We start from the raw sequence: 18,501 nt of genomic DNA on the forward strand, positions 1-18,501 counted from the left end.
CCATTTCCAGCCGCTCAGTTCCCCTGTTTTCTGGGTTCTGGTGGTCGCATGATCATGGCCGGAGACAACAGCCCCAGTCGCCATAAAGCCCAAAGCAACGCCCTCCAGTCCAACATCGCATCCGCAGCCATCCTCAACCTCTCCACCCGTTGCCGAGACAACGGCGAGGCCCTGCCCCCCAGCCGGCCCCTGGCATCATCCACAAAGGTAATCAAATTAGACCACTCAGAAAAAGGTATTTAATGTGGTCATTCTGAAACAACTGTGATTTGTGTATGAAAAAGAGGAGTAACATCAAAAGACACTTTTTGGCACAGAGAACTGTGTTGCCTCTGGTGGCACAACAACAAGAGAGTGGGAGCTTTTTTTTTTCTTTTACCCACACTGGCCCTAAAGCTTTAATGTACACAAAGGAGAATTTGTGTAATCACATCAAAAAGAGTTGGGAGGAATACAATCACAGCTTCCTTCTCTATGACAATTATAAGGCTTTTTGTAAAACATGTGGCTGTGTATTTGATTTCTACTTGTGCTAATGGTAATGTTGGGTCTTTCTCTTGTTTGCAGGAGAGACTGTGTTTTTTATTTTTTTTCAGTGCAGATGGTCGAAGACATTTTGCTAAGTAATATATTATCCTAGATAAGCTCACACAGATCCTTTGGCGTTGATCTCTAACAGATGATCTATGAGAAGTTGGATTAAATCAATTGGTTGGAGGATTAATAGACATTTTATTTCAATTAAATAAGGAAAGTCTACACAGGCCGTCAGATCATGTATGTTACAGTGCGAAAACGGATATGTTATGATAGAGTTGTGTTCTTTTATTTAAGCCTTGTTCTTAATAGAAAAACAAACTATTGATACACAAATATTGATATAAGTAAAGATTGAAAACATGAACACACAGGCATATATGCAAATAGTCAAAGCGCGTTCGAGTCCAGGTTACGTAATTTTTACGACATATTTTTCTTTTCTCATAGACAAAAGTGAAATAATGCCAACAAACTGAGCTATTATAATCATAAATATGAAGTTTTCTGGCTTTATGCATTCCTGAAACTATACAACCTTGTTATTAATAAAATAAGCACTTGAAAGTGAACGTAATTTAATCAAAATGCATAATAAAATTTTATAAAAAAAATAAAAAAAACATAAAAACAACAATACAGGATCCTAATGCTGTGTATTTTAGTAATAAGTGGAAAAATAACACACAGTTTGATCCATCCGGTTTACTTCGATGTACATTATATTTTTTATATACCCAGCCCCTTTTTCAATAGAAAAACAAACTGTTGGTATACACATATAAAAAAATAAAAATAATAATAAAAAAAAAGAACGGTCAAAAATGAATTAAAAAGCATGCTGGAGTCATGGCCACTTTTCCAGCCAAAAGTGGAAAAGTGGCAAAAAATTTGCTATTAAATATTAATATGATATAAAAAATAAATGTCTTCTGGCTTTATGCAAAATATTTTTATTTTAAAAATTGTTAATAAAATAATTTAATTTATTAAGAACATTTAAATACAAATTATTTAAATTATTCATATATATATATATATATATATATATATATATATATATATATATATATATATATATGTATATATACTTTTTTAATGTACTTTAATGTAATTAATGTGAATTAATAATGTGTACAATGTAAACTTTTCTTATGTGCTAACATAATTAAAACAACAAAAATGTATTAAAAAGCATGCTGGAGTCATTGCATATGGGCAAAGCAAGTTCGCATCTGGCTTATTATTATTATTATTATTATTATTTCTTCTTTTCTCTTTTTAAAAAAATGGAAATATGCCAATAAAGTGTGCTATTAAATATTCAATCTAAATATAATATATATTTTTATATATTTGTAAAACTATTTTTTCATTAAAATAATTATATAATATATTTATTAATAATATTTGTATATAAATGATTAATGAACTGATATATATATATACACTTGTGAAAAATAATGTAATTGTGATTTAACTTACTTTCTTATATTATGCTAAAATAATAAAAAAAGAAAACAGCAATCCAGGATCCTAATACTGTAGATTTTAGTAAAATTGAGAAACATCCAGTTTGGCGGCTTCAATCAAATCAGGTCTTCCTCTTAGACACGGAGACATAAAACTGAGAGCAACTCGCAGAAGTATGGCGTGAAACGCTTCATACACCTACACACCACACAGGCCGTTCGTAGTCCCAGCACTCAGTGGGCAGAGAGCAGGTATACTGTACAAACTGAGCGAATGAATAAAACAGTGTTAGCCGATCTGTCATCTGCTGATGTCTGCGTCGAAATGTCTTTATGCATGTTAAGTATCTCCATTTCCCTGTTTGTGCCAAGTCGCTTGTTTTTTTTCTAAGAATACGTCTTATCTTCTTGCAGCGTTTCATGGAAGTGTGGGAGAAAGATGTCACCTCACTTGTTTCTGAGGCTGGAGAGAAAAACTCACATCCTGCACAGGGATGAACTCGATAGGTGTGCTGTCGGTCGGTTCTAGCTGGTTTCAGAGAGAGCCATATTTGCTTTGTAATCTGAATTATCACAATTAGTTCCTGATAAGCTCTCCTTTGTTTGCTACCGTGAGAAATGTGTGTGGAATAATTGGTGCGTCACGTTTTAAGCAGTTAACGAGTTCGCTATAACACACATTCATACACCAGCACATCTGTTGGTCGTCAAAGTTATGATATTAAGCAACACAGAGCTTTTAAACACACTATTAATGATTGTGACCTAAAACCACTTTGGCTGAGATTCACAAACTACCTTTCAATAACTAAAATTCATATGTTCATTAATTAGAAAACCAATACATATCAAATAGAAAGTGCTATTATTAATCATCTGAAAATAAGATGGTGAAATATTCAAACTAGTGCTGGGCAACGATTAATTGCGATTAATCACATCCAAAATTAAAGTTTGCATAATATATGTGTGTGTACTGTGTATATTTATTATGTATTGTATGTATAAAGACACACATACAGCATATATTTTGAAAATATTTACATGTATATATTTATTTTCATATAATTGATATTATATATAAATATATTTAATATATAAACAACATTTTTCTTAAATATATACATGTGTATTTATATATATAATAAATATACACAGTACACACAAATATATATATTATGTACACAAAAACTTTACTTGGGAAGACTTTTTAAAATGTTTTTAAATAAGTCTTGTATGCTCAAAAATACAATAAAAACTGAAATATTCTGAAAAAATATTGCAAATTACAAAACTTTTTTCTGTTTGAATACATTTAATTTTTTATTTATTCCTGTACTGTAAAGCTGAATTTTCAGCATCATTACTCCAGTTTTCAGTGTCCCATGATCCTTCAGAACTCATTCTAATATGCCGACTTGCAGCACAAGAAGCATTTCTGATTATTATCAATGTTGAAAACAGTTGTGCTGCTTAATATTTTTGTGGAAATTGTGCTTTTTTTTTTTTTTAGGATTCTTTGATGAACGGAAAGTTCAAAAGAACAATGTATTTGAAATATAAATATTTTGTAACATTATAAATGTCTTTATTGTCACTTATGATCAATTTAATGCATTCTTGCTGAATAAAAAGTATGAATTTTCCTTAAAAAATGGTCTGCAATGCAAAAATTGTAAGTTTGACTGGTTAGAAAAGTAAAAGCGCACCACATTGAAACAAACCACATGTTTTGAGTTTTAAGGTATCATTTATGTCTGTAACACAAATAAGGTTGGATGAGTTATGCACAGATTTATAATATTCACAGTTAGGGGTTTGTTCAAGTCTCTAACCTTAACTGTGAGCAATAGTAGTGTGACTTTCTAGGTTTTGGCTCAGAAAACAAGTTCAAAACACTGTTTTCTATGGGAAAAGTGCTCTGGTTATCAAAGGTTGGGTATCAACAAGACTTTCTATGTTTCTTTGTCATTCAGGACTCGCTGATAGAGGTAGATGAGAATGGAACGCTGGATTTAAGTATGAAGAAAAAGAGAGAAAAGGCAAGGGACTCTCCCATGATGCCGGCGTTAGGAGACGCTTTTTTCACCCCACCTGAAACTTCTCTAGCCAAAGCGGCGGGTCTCCAGATCTCCCCGGCCATCTACCGCGTCCTCTACGAACAGGACACCTGGGACACGCCGCTGAACTACAGCAAAACACCTGCGCAGCAAGACAAAGAGGTGAGACAGAGGCAGTATTTTACACTACCATTCAACGGTTTGGGTCGGTGAGATGTTTTAATCTCTTACGCTCACCGTAGCTGTATTTATTTGCTAAAAAGTAGAAACAGTTTAAATACAGTTAAAAATAACTTTTCTATTTGAATATAACTTAAAATTAGTGCTGTCAAACAATTAACCGCAATTAATCGCAATTTTTTTTTTACATAATATATGTGTGCACTGTGTATATTTATTATGTATATGTAAATACACACACATGCATGTATATATTTAAGAAAAATATGTTGTATTTGTATATTAAATACATTTATATATAATATAAATTATATAAATATATACATGTAAATATTTTCTAAATATATAATTTATGTATGTGTATTTATAATAAATATACACAGTACACATATATATTATATAAGCAAAAAAAAATATTTTGGATGCAATTAATCGCGATTAATCAATTGACAGCACTATTAAAAATGTAATTTATTTCTGTGATGCAAAGCTGCATTTTCAGCATCATTACTCTTCTGTTACTCAGTCTTCAGTGTCACTTCCTTCAGAAATCATTCAAATGTGCTGGTTTGCTGCTCAAGAAACAGTGAACAAAACAAGCTGCTTATATGTTTTTGGAAACCATAATACATTTCTTTTCCTGATTCTTTGATAAATAAATGATACATTTGGAAATCTTTTGAAACATTATAAATGTCTCTATTGTCAATTTTCGATCAGTTTAATGCATCCTTGTTGAGCAAAAAAAAAAAAAAAAAAAAACTTGAAGTATGTATTATGCAAAATTTATAATGTCTAATTATAATAATGTCCTGAGGAAATACATTCAGTGTCTAAATGCTCTTTGACTTTATTGTACGCTACATTAGTAGCACATTCAATTTAAAACCCTTATGTTTCTATTTATTCATCTAAATGATCTGGTTCAGTCAGCCGCGACCTTAGGCGCACTGTCTCTTGCGATGTGCTGCTATGACACTAAATTGAAAAGAAATTGCAGAAGAATGTTCCTGAAAAGCCGACAATTTTTCATTCTCTTTAGAGTCAAAGAACAAACCCAGACAGTTGTATGTTTGTCTGGTTCTCCCTCTGACATCTGGTGCGCAAAGATACTTACCTTATAAAAAAAGTAAGTAAATCCAAAGGTTTTACGCCCATCATAAATACTACGAGGGATTATAATGGAGTTTAAATGGATATATGTTTTACTAAGTATACTTAAGCAGCATCAGACCTCTAACAGACTATTACTGCACGTGTGCTCACAGAATGACATTTTTTAAGTGACCGTCGCGACTTTTCTTGGAAAATTGCACATTGTTTTGACCTTCTGTCTCTTGTCTTGCAGATGGATCAGCTGGAGAAAGCGTCTCTCGAGGATAAAGTGTACAGTGGAGATGCAAACATGGCAAAAAACAAGATGCTCATAAGAGACACCAAGAAAGAGCTGATGAGGTAATAACATTATTTGAACCGCTGTTTAGGGGTTTCACATGATAAAGAGACCCTGGTAATAATTCGAGCATGTATAGTAGATCAAGAAATCATAGGCTGTGTGCATCTGGTCATTAATCTGGTCTTTTTCTCTTTGCAGTTGTCCGACACCAGGTTGTGATGGTAGTGGTCATGTGACAGGAAATTATGCGTCACATAGAAGGTAAAAAAAAAAAAAAAGCCCTGCATATTTTTCATCATCTTTATTTTTTCAAGCAGTAAAATAACCTTGAAAAAATATCCATAATATCTATATGTTTTTTTTTTTCTTTTCTTTCTTTCATTCATTTTTGTAGTGTATCAGGTTGCCCTTTGGCTGACAAGACCCTGAAATCACTAATGGCTGCTAATTCTCAAGAGCTCAAGTAAGAATTAGCTAAAGTTTCAATCCAATAAAAATAAAAAATGATTTTAAAACTACATAGAATTAATGTTTAGAAATAATGTAAATATGTATTTTATAAATTACTATAAGTAATAACTATAATTATAATTGTACTATAATTATAATTATAAATATTTATTATTTTTGTTGTTACTGTTATTATTGTCATTGTTTTTTATTTATAATGCATTTTATTTATTAAAATATTTAATAAATTATTATGACCTAAACATTTTAGTTGTATTTAATTATTTTAAATATTTAAAAAAAATAAAAAATTCATCATTTAAATTTGTAAATATGAATATTTATTATTTGTTACTGTTATTGTTATATCAATTTATTCAAACTGTTTATGTACATACATGTGTACATACATATATATATATATATATATATATACACATACATACATTATATATGTGTGTGCGTGTGTGTGTGTGTGAAAGATAATTATTTAATATTATATATATGAATATTACAATATATCAGATGAATATTACACGCACACACACACACATATATATATATATATATATATATATATATAATTATTTTTTTTCTGTTTTTCCTACATCATATTAATTTATATCATTGACACAAATGTCTATTTATTTTAAAGGTGTCCAACTCCTGGCTGTGACGGTTCAGGTCATGTGACAGGAAACTACGCATCTCACAGGAGGTGAGCCTCATTTGACAGGACATCTCTATTAAATATTCTTAGACTTCAATGAAAGATGAAAATGTAGTGGCAGTTTTTGATGTTTCTGCATGACAAAAATGGTCATGCTTTTCATTATAACACAATGTCTCATTTTTAAACCAGTGTGTTCTAGTTCTAGATGTTACACTTTAACAGATTTTAGACATCAGGCCACACAAAGGCACTCAATGGGTTAAATCATTTGCATTTAAAACCGGGTAATTGCCAAAGAGTAAATACTTTATGGCATTTCACGGCTGTTGAGGTAATGACCCCTGTTCAATGGCAACACGACAGGTGTCAAAGCTTGAAGCATCACGCAGTAAATGCAGCGGCCGTATCTTTCTCACACACGCGTCTGCACGCTTGAACTTCTGAAAGGTTCGTCACATATGTCATGTTCCTTCTCAGTCTGTCAGGGTGCCCTCGTGCCAGGAAAGGAAGCTTGAAGCTCACGCCAAGCAAAGAGGACAAAGAAGAGCCAGAGATGAAGTAAGACACCACCAAAACAATGACAACCAAATGCTTGCTGTTAATATTTAGATTGAACAGAAAGGTTTTACTTTACACTTAAATGTATCATCCCTTTACACAAAATGTCTTGTTTATTTGAAAGGTTTAATATATATCTTTAATAGAAATAAATTTTTTTTCTAAAGCATTAGAGGCACGAGTCACAATTTTTCGGTGAGAACTATTTGGCAGGTTTGAAATCTATTATAAAATTAAATTAAATTAACCTAGTATGATATGTATTAAATGACTATCATCACTATAAATTAGTGATCTGTTAATATGTGTGAAAATTTTGAATTATTCACAGATAATTTTTTTAATAAAAAAAAAAAAACTATATTTGACCATATCCCACAATTTTTCCTCATAATTTTGAAAACTATTATAAAATGAATTTTAAATTAAACTAGTATACATAGGTTTAAATGTATCAAATGTCTGTATCTTTATAAAAATGGTGCTTTGTTAATAATATATCTAAAACTGTTTGTATATAATATTTTTTAATAAATAAATATTTATATAAAATAAAATAAATATGTTTATGTAAATATTTTACATTAAAAACCTTATTTCACTGTCTCCCACAATTATTCTAATAAATTAATGAAAAAAAAAAAATATATATATATATATATATATATATTTGTATTATAAAATAATTTAAAATGAAAATCAATTTCATTTTCATATAAAGGATGCATATAAATGCATAAAACAATTATTTTCACATTAAAACACATGTAAATAAAACATAAATGAAAGCTAGATGAAAAATCATTTTATAAATCCATACGTTTTATTTTATTTTAATAAAAATACAAGGATGGTTTATGTTTGTAGCGCTGCATTTCCTAGAAAAAAAAACATTAAAAAAATATTATCCTTTTAATTCAGGGAGCTCAAAACTCTTTCCTTGTTTTCCCGTAAGATCTCATTTAATTACAATTAACGCTGCAGTTTGCTCTTTAAAAACATAATACTATGGAGGGAAAAAAAATTAATTGAATTGATTCCAGCCTTAAATCCGAAGTCTAACCCAGAGTGACAGGGCTTTCCTACTTTTGCATCTGGGCTAGTATTTCATTTTTAATTACTAATGCAAAGATGAGAGCTTAGGAATTAGACGGTAGCAGGTCCACACACAATAAAGGAGGAACAGAGAGGCAGAGAAATGGACGGGTGGAGAAACAGAAAGTACATCTGTAATGTCGCTAGATTATTGTAAATTGGCGGCCATATGGTCCATCTCTGTTGTCCCGCGGTCAGGAACGCCATTCCCAGAGCCGGACACGATGGTCAGTGTTGGAGTCGCAATGTTGTCTTGTTTTAGTCAGCGTATTAGAGCCAAAACTGCCATAACAACCTTTCCAATACAGGCCTGCAGACGAGCTATTTGTACTATCCCAGAAAACCTCTCACCTCTTCCAATATGGGCTATCAGGGAAAGGGTCAGCCACCTCCAAATCATGTGCTTTTTCCCCCCTGTGGAGGACGCGCAACAATTATGTGCAATTTATGTCATTCCATTACTGACCTAGGGGGAAAGTGAGCAGCAAAATAAATTGGCCAACTCCTCACCACTCTAGTCTTCAACTTGCTAGGGCTTATGTTTTCCATCGACGGCACGTTAACCTCCCTGCCCGTAATTATTTACTGGAGTGCGTTTCCGACGAAGTCCGCCTGTGCCGATAGAATTATTCCTTCCCTTTTTTCTGCTTTGAATACATTTTTAATCAGCATTTCACAGGATTAATCTTCTTAATGGTATTTGAAAAGTCTTCCAACTCTGCAAATTGGGGGTGGGAGTGTTTACGGACTCGCGAAATGACAAACGTGCCGTGGCGGCGGTGTGGGCCCTCGGAAGTTTTAGCCATCAAATTATCGAGCGAATGTATACGGGCTCGTTTGTGTTTACTTTGTAAGCTCTGAAACTAGTTCAGTCTCAAATAAGAGATTATCTTTGACAATCACTGTTACTCTTTTGAGTTTAGGACAACAAAAGAGGGCTGCGCGGGGGGTTTCATTTAAGCAGGTCGAGGGGTCGGGTCACATCTGTGTGGGTTTTGGCATGGTGACCCAGAAATCTATACCAAACAACCTTTGTGATGCAGATTATGATCTCGTTCACCCCAACCAGTATAGTTTTAGTATCACTCATATAGTGTTATAGGTTTTTTTATTATATTTTATTTTTACATTTTCAGTTTTTATTTAATTTTAGTTTAAGTTTTAATGATATTATATATATATCTATATCTATCTATCTATATATATATATAAAGCACTACTAAAAATGACAAAACCCTACAACAAAAACACTAAAATTTCAACCAACTGAAAATATATAATTAAAATCAAATTAAAAACAAAAGGTTTTAGTGATTTTGTTGTGAGTTTTTGTCCTTTTTTTATAGTCATTAAATACATACCCATATATATACCCCTATATAGATTTTATTCCTTTTTTATTTTTGTTTTAGTTTTCGTTTAGTTAAACGAGATTAAAATGTTGCCTTGGTAGCAAGCTGAATTAAAACATTTTTATAAAACATTTTATTTTATTTCGGTTAATGTTTATTTTATTTCAAGTAAAATGTTTTTGAAGGTTTTAGTTATAAAAGCTATCATAACCTTAAAGTTATTGCAAATTCTGAAATCTATATATGTGCACTGCATAAATTAGGCCTAAAACGTTCACTATTAATATAACTGCTTTACTTATTAACTGAGACATATTTTTTTTTAAGTTTTTATTTTATTCTATTCTATATTAGTTTTTAAGTACCAAAAACATATTTTACTATATCTCACATTTTGCTCATAAAATGAATATGAAAAATAATATTTATCTCCTAATGTTGATGATCCTACATTCACTGATCATTTGTTGGGGAAAAAAAAAGTCTTAATTTATGTACTATGTTCATGAACAGTGAAAATATCTTTACCAGGATGCACATAATCTTCAGTGAAATCAGCGTGCATTGTTTTGTTGTTAATGCGATAGTAAGTATATATTTCCTTTCTCGTGTACCAGGTGCCCGGTGGCCGGCTGTGACGGTCAGGGCCACGTGTCTGGTAAATACACATCGCATCGCAGCGCAGGAAGTTGCCCCATCGCCACCAAGAGGCAGAAGGAGAGCTCCGTGAACGGATCGGCCTTTTCCTGGAAGCTCTGTAAACAGGAGCTTCCGCACTGCCCTCTGCCCGGCTGCAACGGCTTGGGTCATGCCAACAGCGTCTTTGTCACACACAGGAGGTGAGGAAACTATACGATAACCTGGAACTTCAGTTCTGATGGATGTTAAACCTAGTAATCTTAAACCTAGTATCTACTGTATAATGAGACCTCTTGACCCAACCTGAACACATTCACTGTGAACTTATCACATATATACTATCTTTTATTATACTGAAATATAATATACATTAAATTCTATTATATGTGACCCTGGACCACAAAAGCAGTCTTAAGTCGCTGGGGTATATTTGTAGCAATAGCCAAAAATACAATGTATGGGTCAAAATTATAGATTTTTCTTTTATGCCAAAAATCATAAGGATATTAAATAATGATCGTGCTCCATAAATTATATATTTCCTACTGTAAATATAATAAAACTTAATTTTTGATTAGTAATATGCATTCCTAAGAACTTTATTTGGACAGCTTTAAAGGTGATTTTCTCAATATTTTGATTTTTTTTCTAACAAACCATACGGAAAGCTCATTTATTCGGCTTTCAGATGATGCATAAACCTCAATTTTGAAAAATTGACCCTTATGACTGGTTTTGTGGTCTTGGGTCACATAATATATATATATATATATATATATATATATATAATGTAATAATACTATATATTATATCATATAAAAATGTTCACATAAATATACAAAATTAATATTAAAATACACTTATACACAGAAATAAGATAACAAAAGTCTTATATGCATTTTGTTCTGTAATTATATATACACACACAATACAGAACTCGCTATATTATTTTTATAATGCATCCAATATTATTACTATTATTTTCAATCAAGCTAACATATGTGGATTATTAATATTGTTTATTTTTTCACATAAATATACAAAATAAATATTCAAATACACAAATATATACAGGTTGACTTCTGGAATAAGTAAAAATTACAGTATTCATGATGCAAAATATGTATTTTCCTCTAAAATCAATATATATCTTGAGTTTATTCATTTTTGACCACCATTACAGTATCCAATAATGTTATTATTTGTAAATGCAAACATTCTGTGAATGTTGCTGACTATGGTAATATATGATACGTATAATCTGAAACTAGATTACAGTTAAAAAAATAAAAATTCTAAATTGCTAGTACTGATCTGTAGATTTTGTGTTTTGTTGACAGTTTGTCAGGATGTCCACTAAACGCCCAGAGTATCAAGAAGAAGCTCTCCGATGAGGAGATGATGACCATCAAACTCAAAACCAGCAGCGGTGAGTAATTCAAGCGCTTAAAAACTATAAAAGAGCATCAAATGAAGCTCAATGCTGAATGTTTGACCTGCTAATATCATTATAGTGTGCAATAAGTAAAAATAAAGAGCTTCAAAAGTTACAGCAGCTTTCTCAAGTAATTTAGTTGAGATTAATATTGTTTTGTCTTCTGTCAATCAGGTATTGAAAACAATGAAGACATGCAGCACTTGGATCACGAAATAAAGGAGCTAAATGAATCCAATCTGAAGATAGAAGCAGACATGATGCAGCTCCAGACTCAGGTAAATAACATGCATTCATTTTACCTTCTTTCAAGCTAAGCATTGTGGGTAATGTAGTTTCAGAGCTGAAGTTTTTCCCTGTTTTAAAACAGATTTCATCGATGGAGTGCAACCTGAAAACTATCGAGGAGGAGAATAAAATAATCGAGCAGCACAACGACAGTCTGTTGAAGGAGTTAGCGCGTCTCAGTCAAGCACTTATCAACAGTCTCACAGATATCCAGCTGCCGCAAATGGTGAGACAGACCTCACGCTGAAACATTTACACAGACACACTCTGATAAACATGGAAAACATAACCTGATCTCTGTCAACAAATATGGACCACAAAACCAGTCAAAATTTTTTGAAATTGACATTTATACATCATCTGAAAGCTGAATAAATAAGCTTTCCATTGATGTATGGTTTGTTAGGATCGGACAAAATATGTGGCCGAGATACAACTATTTGAAAATCAAATCTGAGGGTGCAAAAAAAATCTAAATATTGAGAAAATCACCTTTTAAAGTTCTTAGCGATGCATATTACTAATCAAAAATGAAGTTTTGATATATTTACGGTAGGAAATTTACAAAATATCTTCATGAAACATGATCTTTACTTAATATCCTAATGATTTTTGGCATAAAAGAAAACAATGTATTTTTGGCTATTGCTACATATATACCCCAGCGACTTAAGACTGGTTTTGTGGCCCAGGGTCACATATTATTGCACCGTTTTTGATCACTGCATAAGGTCCCTTACAAACATTGGTCACGGTAACTAACTATACTGTGAAAAATCCGGTATTCAAGTAACATAATACTTGAAAAATATGGTAATACTCTACTTAGAAGGTTTCTGCAGGTTTTATGAAGGCCAAGTCAATCATTTTTTTTAAGGCGAAGTAAATAAAATGATAGTTTTCATACTTTATTGAGAGATATTTGTTATAGTTTAATCACTTACATTTGTTCAATTTCTCAGAAAACAAGACTTCAACTATCTTCTCATTGCATTTCAAGTAAATGTAACAAGACTGTATGTATGCATTCATTCATTTATTCTCTTTCAATTTAATTAAATCCCATGACTTTATGAAATTAGAACTTTGTGTTCTGATTAAGACCTTTTTAAGGCCTTTATTTGTGGTTGACCCACAAAAACCCTGTGTTAATATTAGTTAGCTACATTAATTACCAGTAAATTTCAATTAAAAGTTAATTTCAAAATGTACGAAAGACGATAGCGTTAACAAAGATGAATAAATACTGTATCAAATGCCCGTTGTTAATGTTAGTTAATGCATTAACTAAAATAATCATATAATATTAAAACGATTATTTAATATGACCAAATCAAATTGAATAAATTAGATTACACTAATGAAAGTCATTTTTATCAGCTATAAATATTTCAAGGAACCAGCTGCACATTTGATATTTTACAGTGTATTTTATAACAAAGTGCCATAGCTACTACAGTGAAATAAGACAATTTAATAGCCACATGGGTCTTAAACTTGTTTGTAGGCCAATTTAATTTAATATGATGATTTATATCAATATGATTACAACAATAGCTGTAGTTTTTATGGTATTTTTAGGTAAACTGTAGTTCAAATGGTACATGCTTGTAAGGGTTGAATGCATTTTAAAAACATTATGAAACTTGCATTTTTGAGTTAATGCATTGAATGCTCTTTAATGTGTTTCAGGGTCCAATAAACGAACAGAACTTTGAAGCGTACGTGAACACGTTGATGGATATGTACAACAATTCAGAGCACGAGTATTCACCCGAATGCAAGGCCTTACTGGACAGCATCAGACAGGCCATCAAGGGCATTCACGTATAAGGCCAAACTCTCGTTCACAACCGTTTGATTGTCTGCAGAGGGCTGGCTTTGTCATCTGTGCAAGATATGTGTCGTTTAAAACAGCAACAGAGTAACTCCATTCCATGACAAATAATTAATTGCACTGAAAATTACCAGCCACATTTTTACAGCTCAATGTTCCTTTTACCTCCTTTTGCACTTATTTATTTCCTATGGTTTGCTTGACTATTATATTATTGCTACATATTATCTTTAATCATCAGTACTATTTATCTCACAGTGATCTTATTTATTTATTTATTTATTGCTATCATTTTTGCTGCAACTCCAAAATGCAAGGCCAGTCTTACATATTGTGAATTTTATTTTGCATTTGTTGTACAATAACAGGGAGTTTTAGTCGTTCAAAATATATCACGTTGACTTTTTCCTTCATAACTGATGTCAAATGTAAGAATAGTCCACTTGCGCCACCTGTTGGTGAGCAGCTGTTATTGGTCTATTAGAGCCGTACTGTATGCATTTTTTAATGTAGTTAATGTATGCCACTGAAATGACAGCATTTGTGCTCATGCATAAATTCTAACAAGTTAGCAAAAAGAAAAATATTTTATCCGATTAACTCTCTAAGCGACTGTACAGTGAGCAAAAATCAAATCATCCACACACACACACAAAACTTATTTCCATTTCTGTTCATATGAACTGCCTTTGCTGTGCACATCCGTGTGTGCATATATGTGCCTAAATGTAAATGAGTACATGGAATATGATATGTTTTGTGGTAGAGCAGTATTACGTAAATGGTGATTCATTTTATTCTGCAGTATATTTATTTTCTGAATGAAAAGCCTCTAAACTCTGTTTACCTACTGTTTATACGCCATTTTAAGTATGTAACGATATTCTTGTAAAAAAAAGTGTTTTATGATAAGGCACAATACGGTTTTTATTCTTTTCTGTGAGACTGAACTCCTCAACCTTTGGCTTCTTTTGTGCGACAAACGGTGGGCTCTCAAATAGGTTTGATGGATGATATTTTCTCAAAGCACTCCATGTCTTCAAGCCACTAAAATCTAAAAAGTTACAGCAAAGGAATCGCAATAGAGAGTAATCTTTCCATTTTGACTGAATCTGTATTACTTGATTTTGTGTTTAAATGCACGGCCGAGGTCACCTCAGCAGATCTGAGTGCTGTTTTTGCTGTGTTACTATCACAAACGGCCTCGTCGCAGCACTCTTAAAGCTTTCTCTAACACTAAACGTACACTTTTGCACTTTTATTCTGTTATTTAGTGTTTATTTCGAGTGGGTCACAAATGCGTGATCGGTTAGTTAGCACACTGAAGGAGTTTAACCTTACTTTTACGTTGTCCATTGATTCATTCAGATGGAATAAAACACTATTATCTGACCAAATGAGCATAAAACCGAATCTTTTTTCTTTTAAATCCTAAATTACTGTATAAATCATGATTAATTCTGTTTAAGTTATTTGTAATTCCTAATTTTTAATTTATAAACCACAGATTGTTTGCTCAGGAAGTTTTGTGAGGAATATTTATTTTTCCTTTTTGTATTTGATGTTTTGTAATGTGATATGAATTTTTTTGTGTAAAAGAAAAGCATAGTATAATACACAGTACTGTAAATGATTGAGTTTGTTTTTGTTTTTCAATTATTTCTTTTTTCAGTTCGAGTAGTTTGTATATCAGGATTTCCTTACACTTTTCAAATTTCATAAGCAGTACTGCGCTGTGTTGTACAGTTTGTGTATGGTAGAAATAAACTATTGAAATGATCTGCATAGCCCTCATTGTACAGTTGCTCATATTAAAGTCCTATAGAAATAATATCATTTATATTAAAGCTCATATACAAATATATAGAGCTATATGAAGAGTGCATTTGATATATATATATACACACACACACATCTGAACTTATTTTACTATATATATTTTAGGTTAAAATTTTCATAAATATACATACATTTTGGTGGTTTCACATGGTTACTACATTTGATCTTCTGTAGTTCATTTTAAATACTCGTTTTATGTAAAAATTTATTTTTAAAATGACAAACATTACCTATATACGTCTTGTATTTAATTCATAAAACTGCTAAAACACACTGTAGAATTTGGAAAAAATGTCTTGAATTTTCATGAAATCATAGGGAAGCACTTTTGCTCCTCACAGAAGTTTGTTGTAATGGCTTCCCGATTAAATAAAAGTTCAAATCCAAAATTATACAATTTGCCAGTGTAACGTTACAAAAACCGACTCAACTAATTTGCTCTCAACTTTTCACTCAGTTCATTTAAAGTGCTCTACTATGTGAAAAATCATTTTTGAAAGTATACATATTCCATAAAGTCTCAAATGTATCCATAAAACTGCAAAAATATAGTGTAGAAATTGCAGAAATGTCTGAAAAGGTTGAATCTCCATGAAATGAATGAGCACTTTTGCTCCTCACGGAAGTTTGATGTTAATGGCCAAATCTAAAATGTATTAATTTGTAAATCAAATTTTAAATTGTGCTCTTGACATGTTCTAGGCCTAGGGAACATTATAAGATTTTCAAAAAAAAAATCATATTTACCAGCAGATGACGTATGAATTCAACTTTGAGGTACAAACGGTTTCAGGCCTTCATTTAGCAACTGCAAGAGCAAATTAACAATAAGTTTTAACCAGTTTGACTGGTTAAATCATTAAACAATGAGGTATTTAAAGCGTTTCCTCCTCAGGCACCTCACGTGACCCTACAGCACTGATATAAAATCTGCACCGTGTAAATACGATGCTCGGTTTGTTACCCTTTGTAATTATCTTTTTATGATTATCAGAGTAATTTATCCTTGCCTTTGATGAGTTGATGATGATGCAAATTACATCTAATTACCTGAAATGAGGCACAGCTTTCCTGTTACACGTCACCTACAAACAAAACCAACAATTATTAAACGGTCCATGACAAACGTGCACAGAATACGGTGTAGTTTGATTTGTGTTGATTCACCTGAATCTCTCAGTGGGATTTGCTAATATGCCATGTTCATGGCGATTTACAGAAATGTCATGAAAATCAGAGAAAAAGCAGAGCTGCTCCTGGCCTGTGTGCTGATGGCTGCGCCAGTGAACTTCTACAGCCACCTCACAATACTAGCTGTCCTCATTAGCACATACTGCATAGGAATGAGTTTAACTATATTTTAAATGTTCTAATACTCATGCAGGTGATAAATGTCAATAAGCTGCTGTATGCATCAGAAATGAGCTGGGTGCACAATTTTTAGTACATGCTGTTTTACATAAAGTGGTCTTCTCATCTTAATCTGATCTTAACCATTGATTTACATACATGGGGACATGCCAGAATCTTCTCTTGCTGCAATATAAAGTTAATTATAACTACAGACTAACCTAATTCAAATCTTTCTCCTAAAAGATTTGATATTTGTCCTCAAACTAAGTAAACTCTTACTTGCTTACATACAACCCATTCAATTAAAATATAAGCAGATAGTTTTATAAAGAATCTGCATCTAATTCCATCTGTCTTTTTTTTTATCTACATATACATTCTAGGAGGAGAAAAGTGCTCTATACATTTTGGGGTTAAAGTGGAGTTTTATATGACCCTCTGTTGCTTTGAGATCATTTTACCCATTGGATGAGAGTGCTGTCGGTCTCCTTGTTCCTCGTTTTGCCACAGTTTGCAATCGTGACACCTATAGTATATTGTTCTAGAGTTATTTTTGGGAACATGGTACAGTGTTTGAACATTATGGCCTGATGTATGTGGAAAAAACGTATTACGCAGTCAATCCTATCATTGAAACTTAATGTCCAGATGTATAAAGGGACACTTACTAATTTTGAACTGGTTTCATAATGATAATTTCCCAGTAGAGTTGGACTAAGTGGATCTTACAGGGCCATGATGGGTGAACAGGGTAGAGTGGCCTATGGGAAAATAAAAAGATGTCATTGTGGTAAGTGAATACTGTTTTCCAGTCCGGCTGAGAGCACTGACATATAACAAACACAACCAACAGACCTTATATTTATGCCAGACAGCAGTATGCTTGTATTCAGACTGATTTAGCATGCAGTGATGCAACCCTATAGGCACATGGTGGGTGCTTTGGATGTAAACAAGGCATGCTTATTCCTTTCCAGGAGTAACTGTGGATTGAGTGCTTCTGAATGAGCCACTGTCAACAGATTTCAACGCCAAAAGTCATCTTCATAATCAGTCTGCTAACACACAGACCCTGACCCCAGCTGCTCAAATGCTTGTCACAACCACTGATTCACGGCTAAACCCAGAAATAATTTGATTTACGCTGGGTGTTTTACAAGAAAGCTGCTTACGTGAGTTCTAAAGACCATTTGTAAAAGTAGACAGCAGTTGTTTCTCACCAATCTAATAAAGGACATTGTACTGAAGCATTTTTCACTCATGTCCCGTCTTCTCCGAAGTGCTATTTGCTATGCTAGCTACGTCAATACGAACAACTCCTAAACTGTCCAATCGCT

General features: G+C 32.4%; 1 protein-coding gene and 1 long non-coding RNA gene across 2 annotated transcripts in view; one reads left to right on the forward strand and one right to left on the reverse strand.

The window, feature by feature from the left end:
* LOC306863679 (suppression of tumorigenicity 18 protein-like) overlaps positions 1-15,751 on the forward strand; it is a gene marked incomplete at its 5' end in the record, with an annotated part of 64,132 nt that extends 48,381 nt beyond the window's left edge. The window contains 12 exons of the mRNA XM_079407181.1: positions 11-207; positions 3,986-4,231; positions 5,598-5,704; positions 5,844-5,906; positions 6,040-6,108; positions 6,751-6,813; positions 7,246-7,326; positions 10,391-10,612; positions 11,753-11,841; positions 12,022-12,125; positions 12,218-12,361; positions 13,828-15,751. Coding sequence (XP_079263307.1) covers positions 11-207; positions 3,986-4,231; positions 5,598-5,704; positions 5,844-5,906; positions 6,040-6,108; positions 6,751-6,813; positions 7,246-7,326; positions 10,391-10,612; positions 11,753-11,841; positions 12,022-12,125; positions 12,218-12,361; positions 13,828-13,968 — 1,526 coding nt within the window. The 3' untranslated portion in view covers positions 13,969-15,751. The remainder of the gene's footprint in view (positions 1-10; positions 208-3,985; positions 4,232-5,597; positions 5,705-5,843; positions 5,907-6,039; positions 6,109-6,750; positions 6,814-7,245; positions 7,327-10,390; positions 10,613-11,752; positions 11,842-12,021; positions 12,126-12,217; positions 12,362-13,827) is intronic.
* Positions 15,752-16,774: 1,023 nt separating this feature from the next.
* On the reverse strand, positions 16,775-18,494 carry LOC306863037. The gene is made up of 3 exons (XR_013783637.1): positions 18,385-18,494; positions 17,833-17,925; positions 16,775-16,896 (listed from the first exon to the last, which is right to left on the reverse strand). It is a non-coding gene; the product is annotated as an uncharacterized lncRNA (long non-coding RNA).
* Between the last annotated feature and the right edge of the window lie 7 nt (positions 18,495-18,501).

The sequence above is a fragment of the Barbus barbus genome (genome assembly GCF_936440315.1).
Source record: "Barbus barbus genome assembly, chromosome: 44".
In the NCBI taxonomy this organism is placed as follows: domain Eukaryota; kingdom Metazoa; phylum Chordata; class Actinopteri; order Cypriniformes; family Cyprinidae; genus Barbus; species Barbus barbus.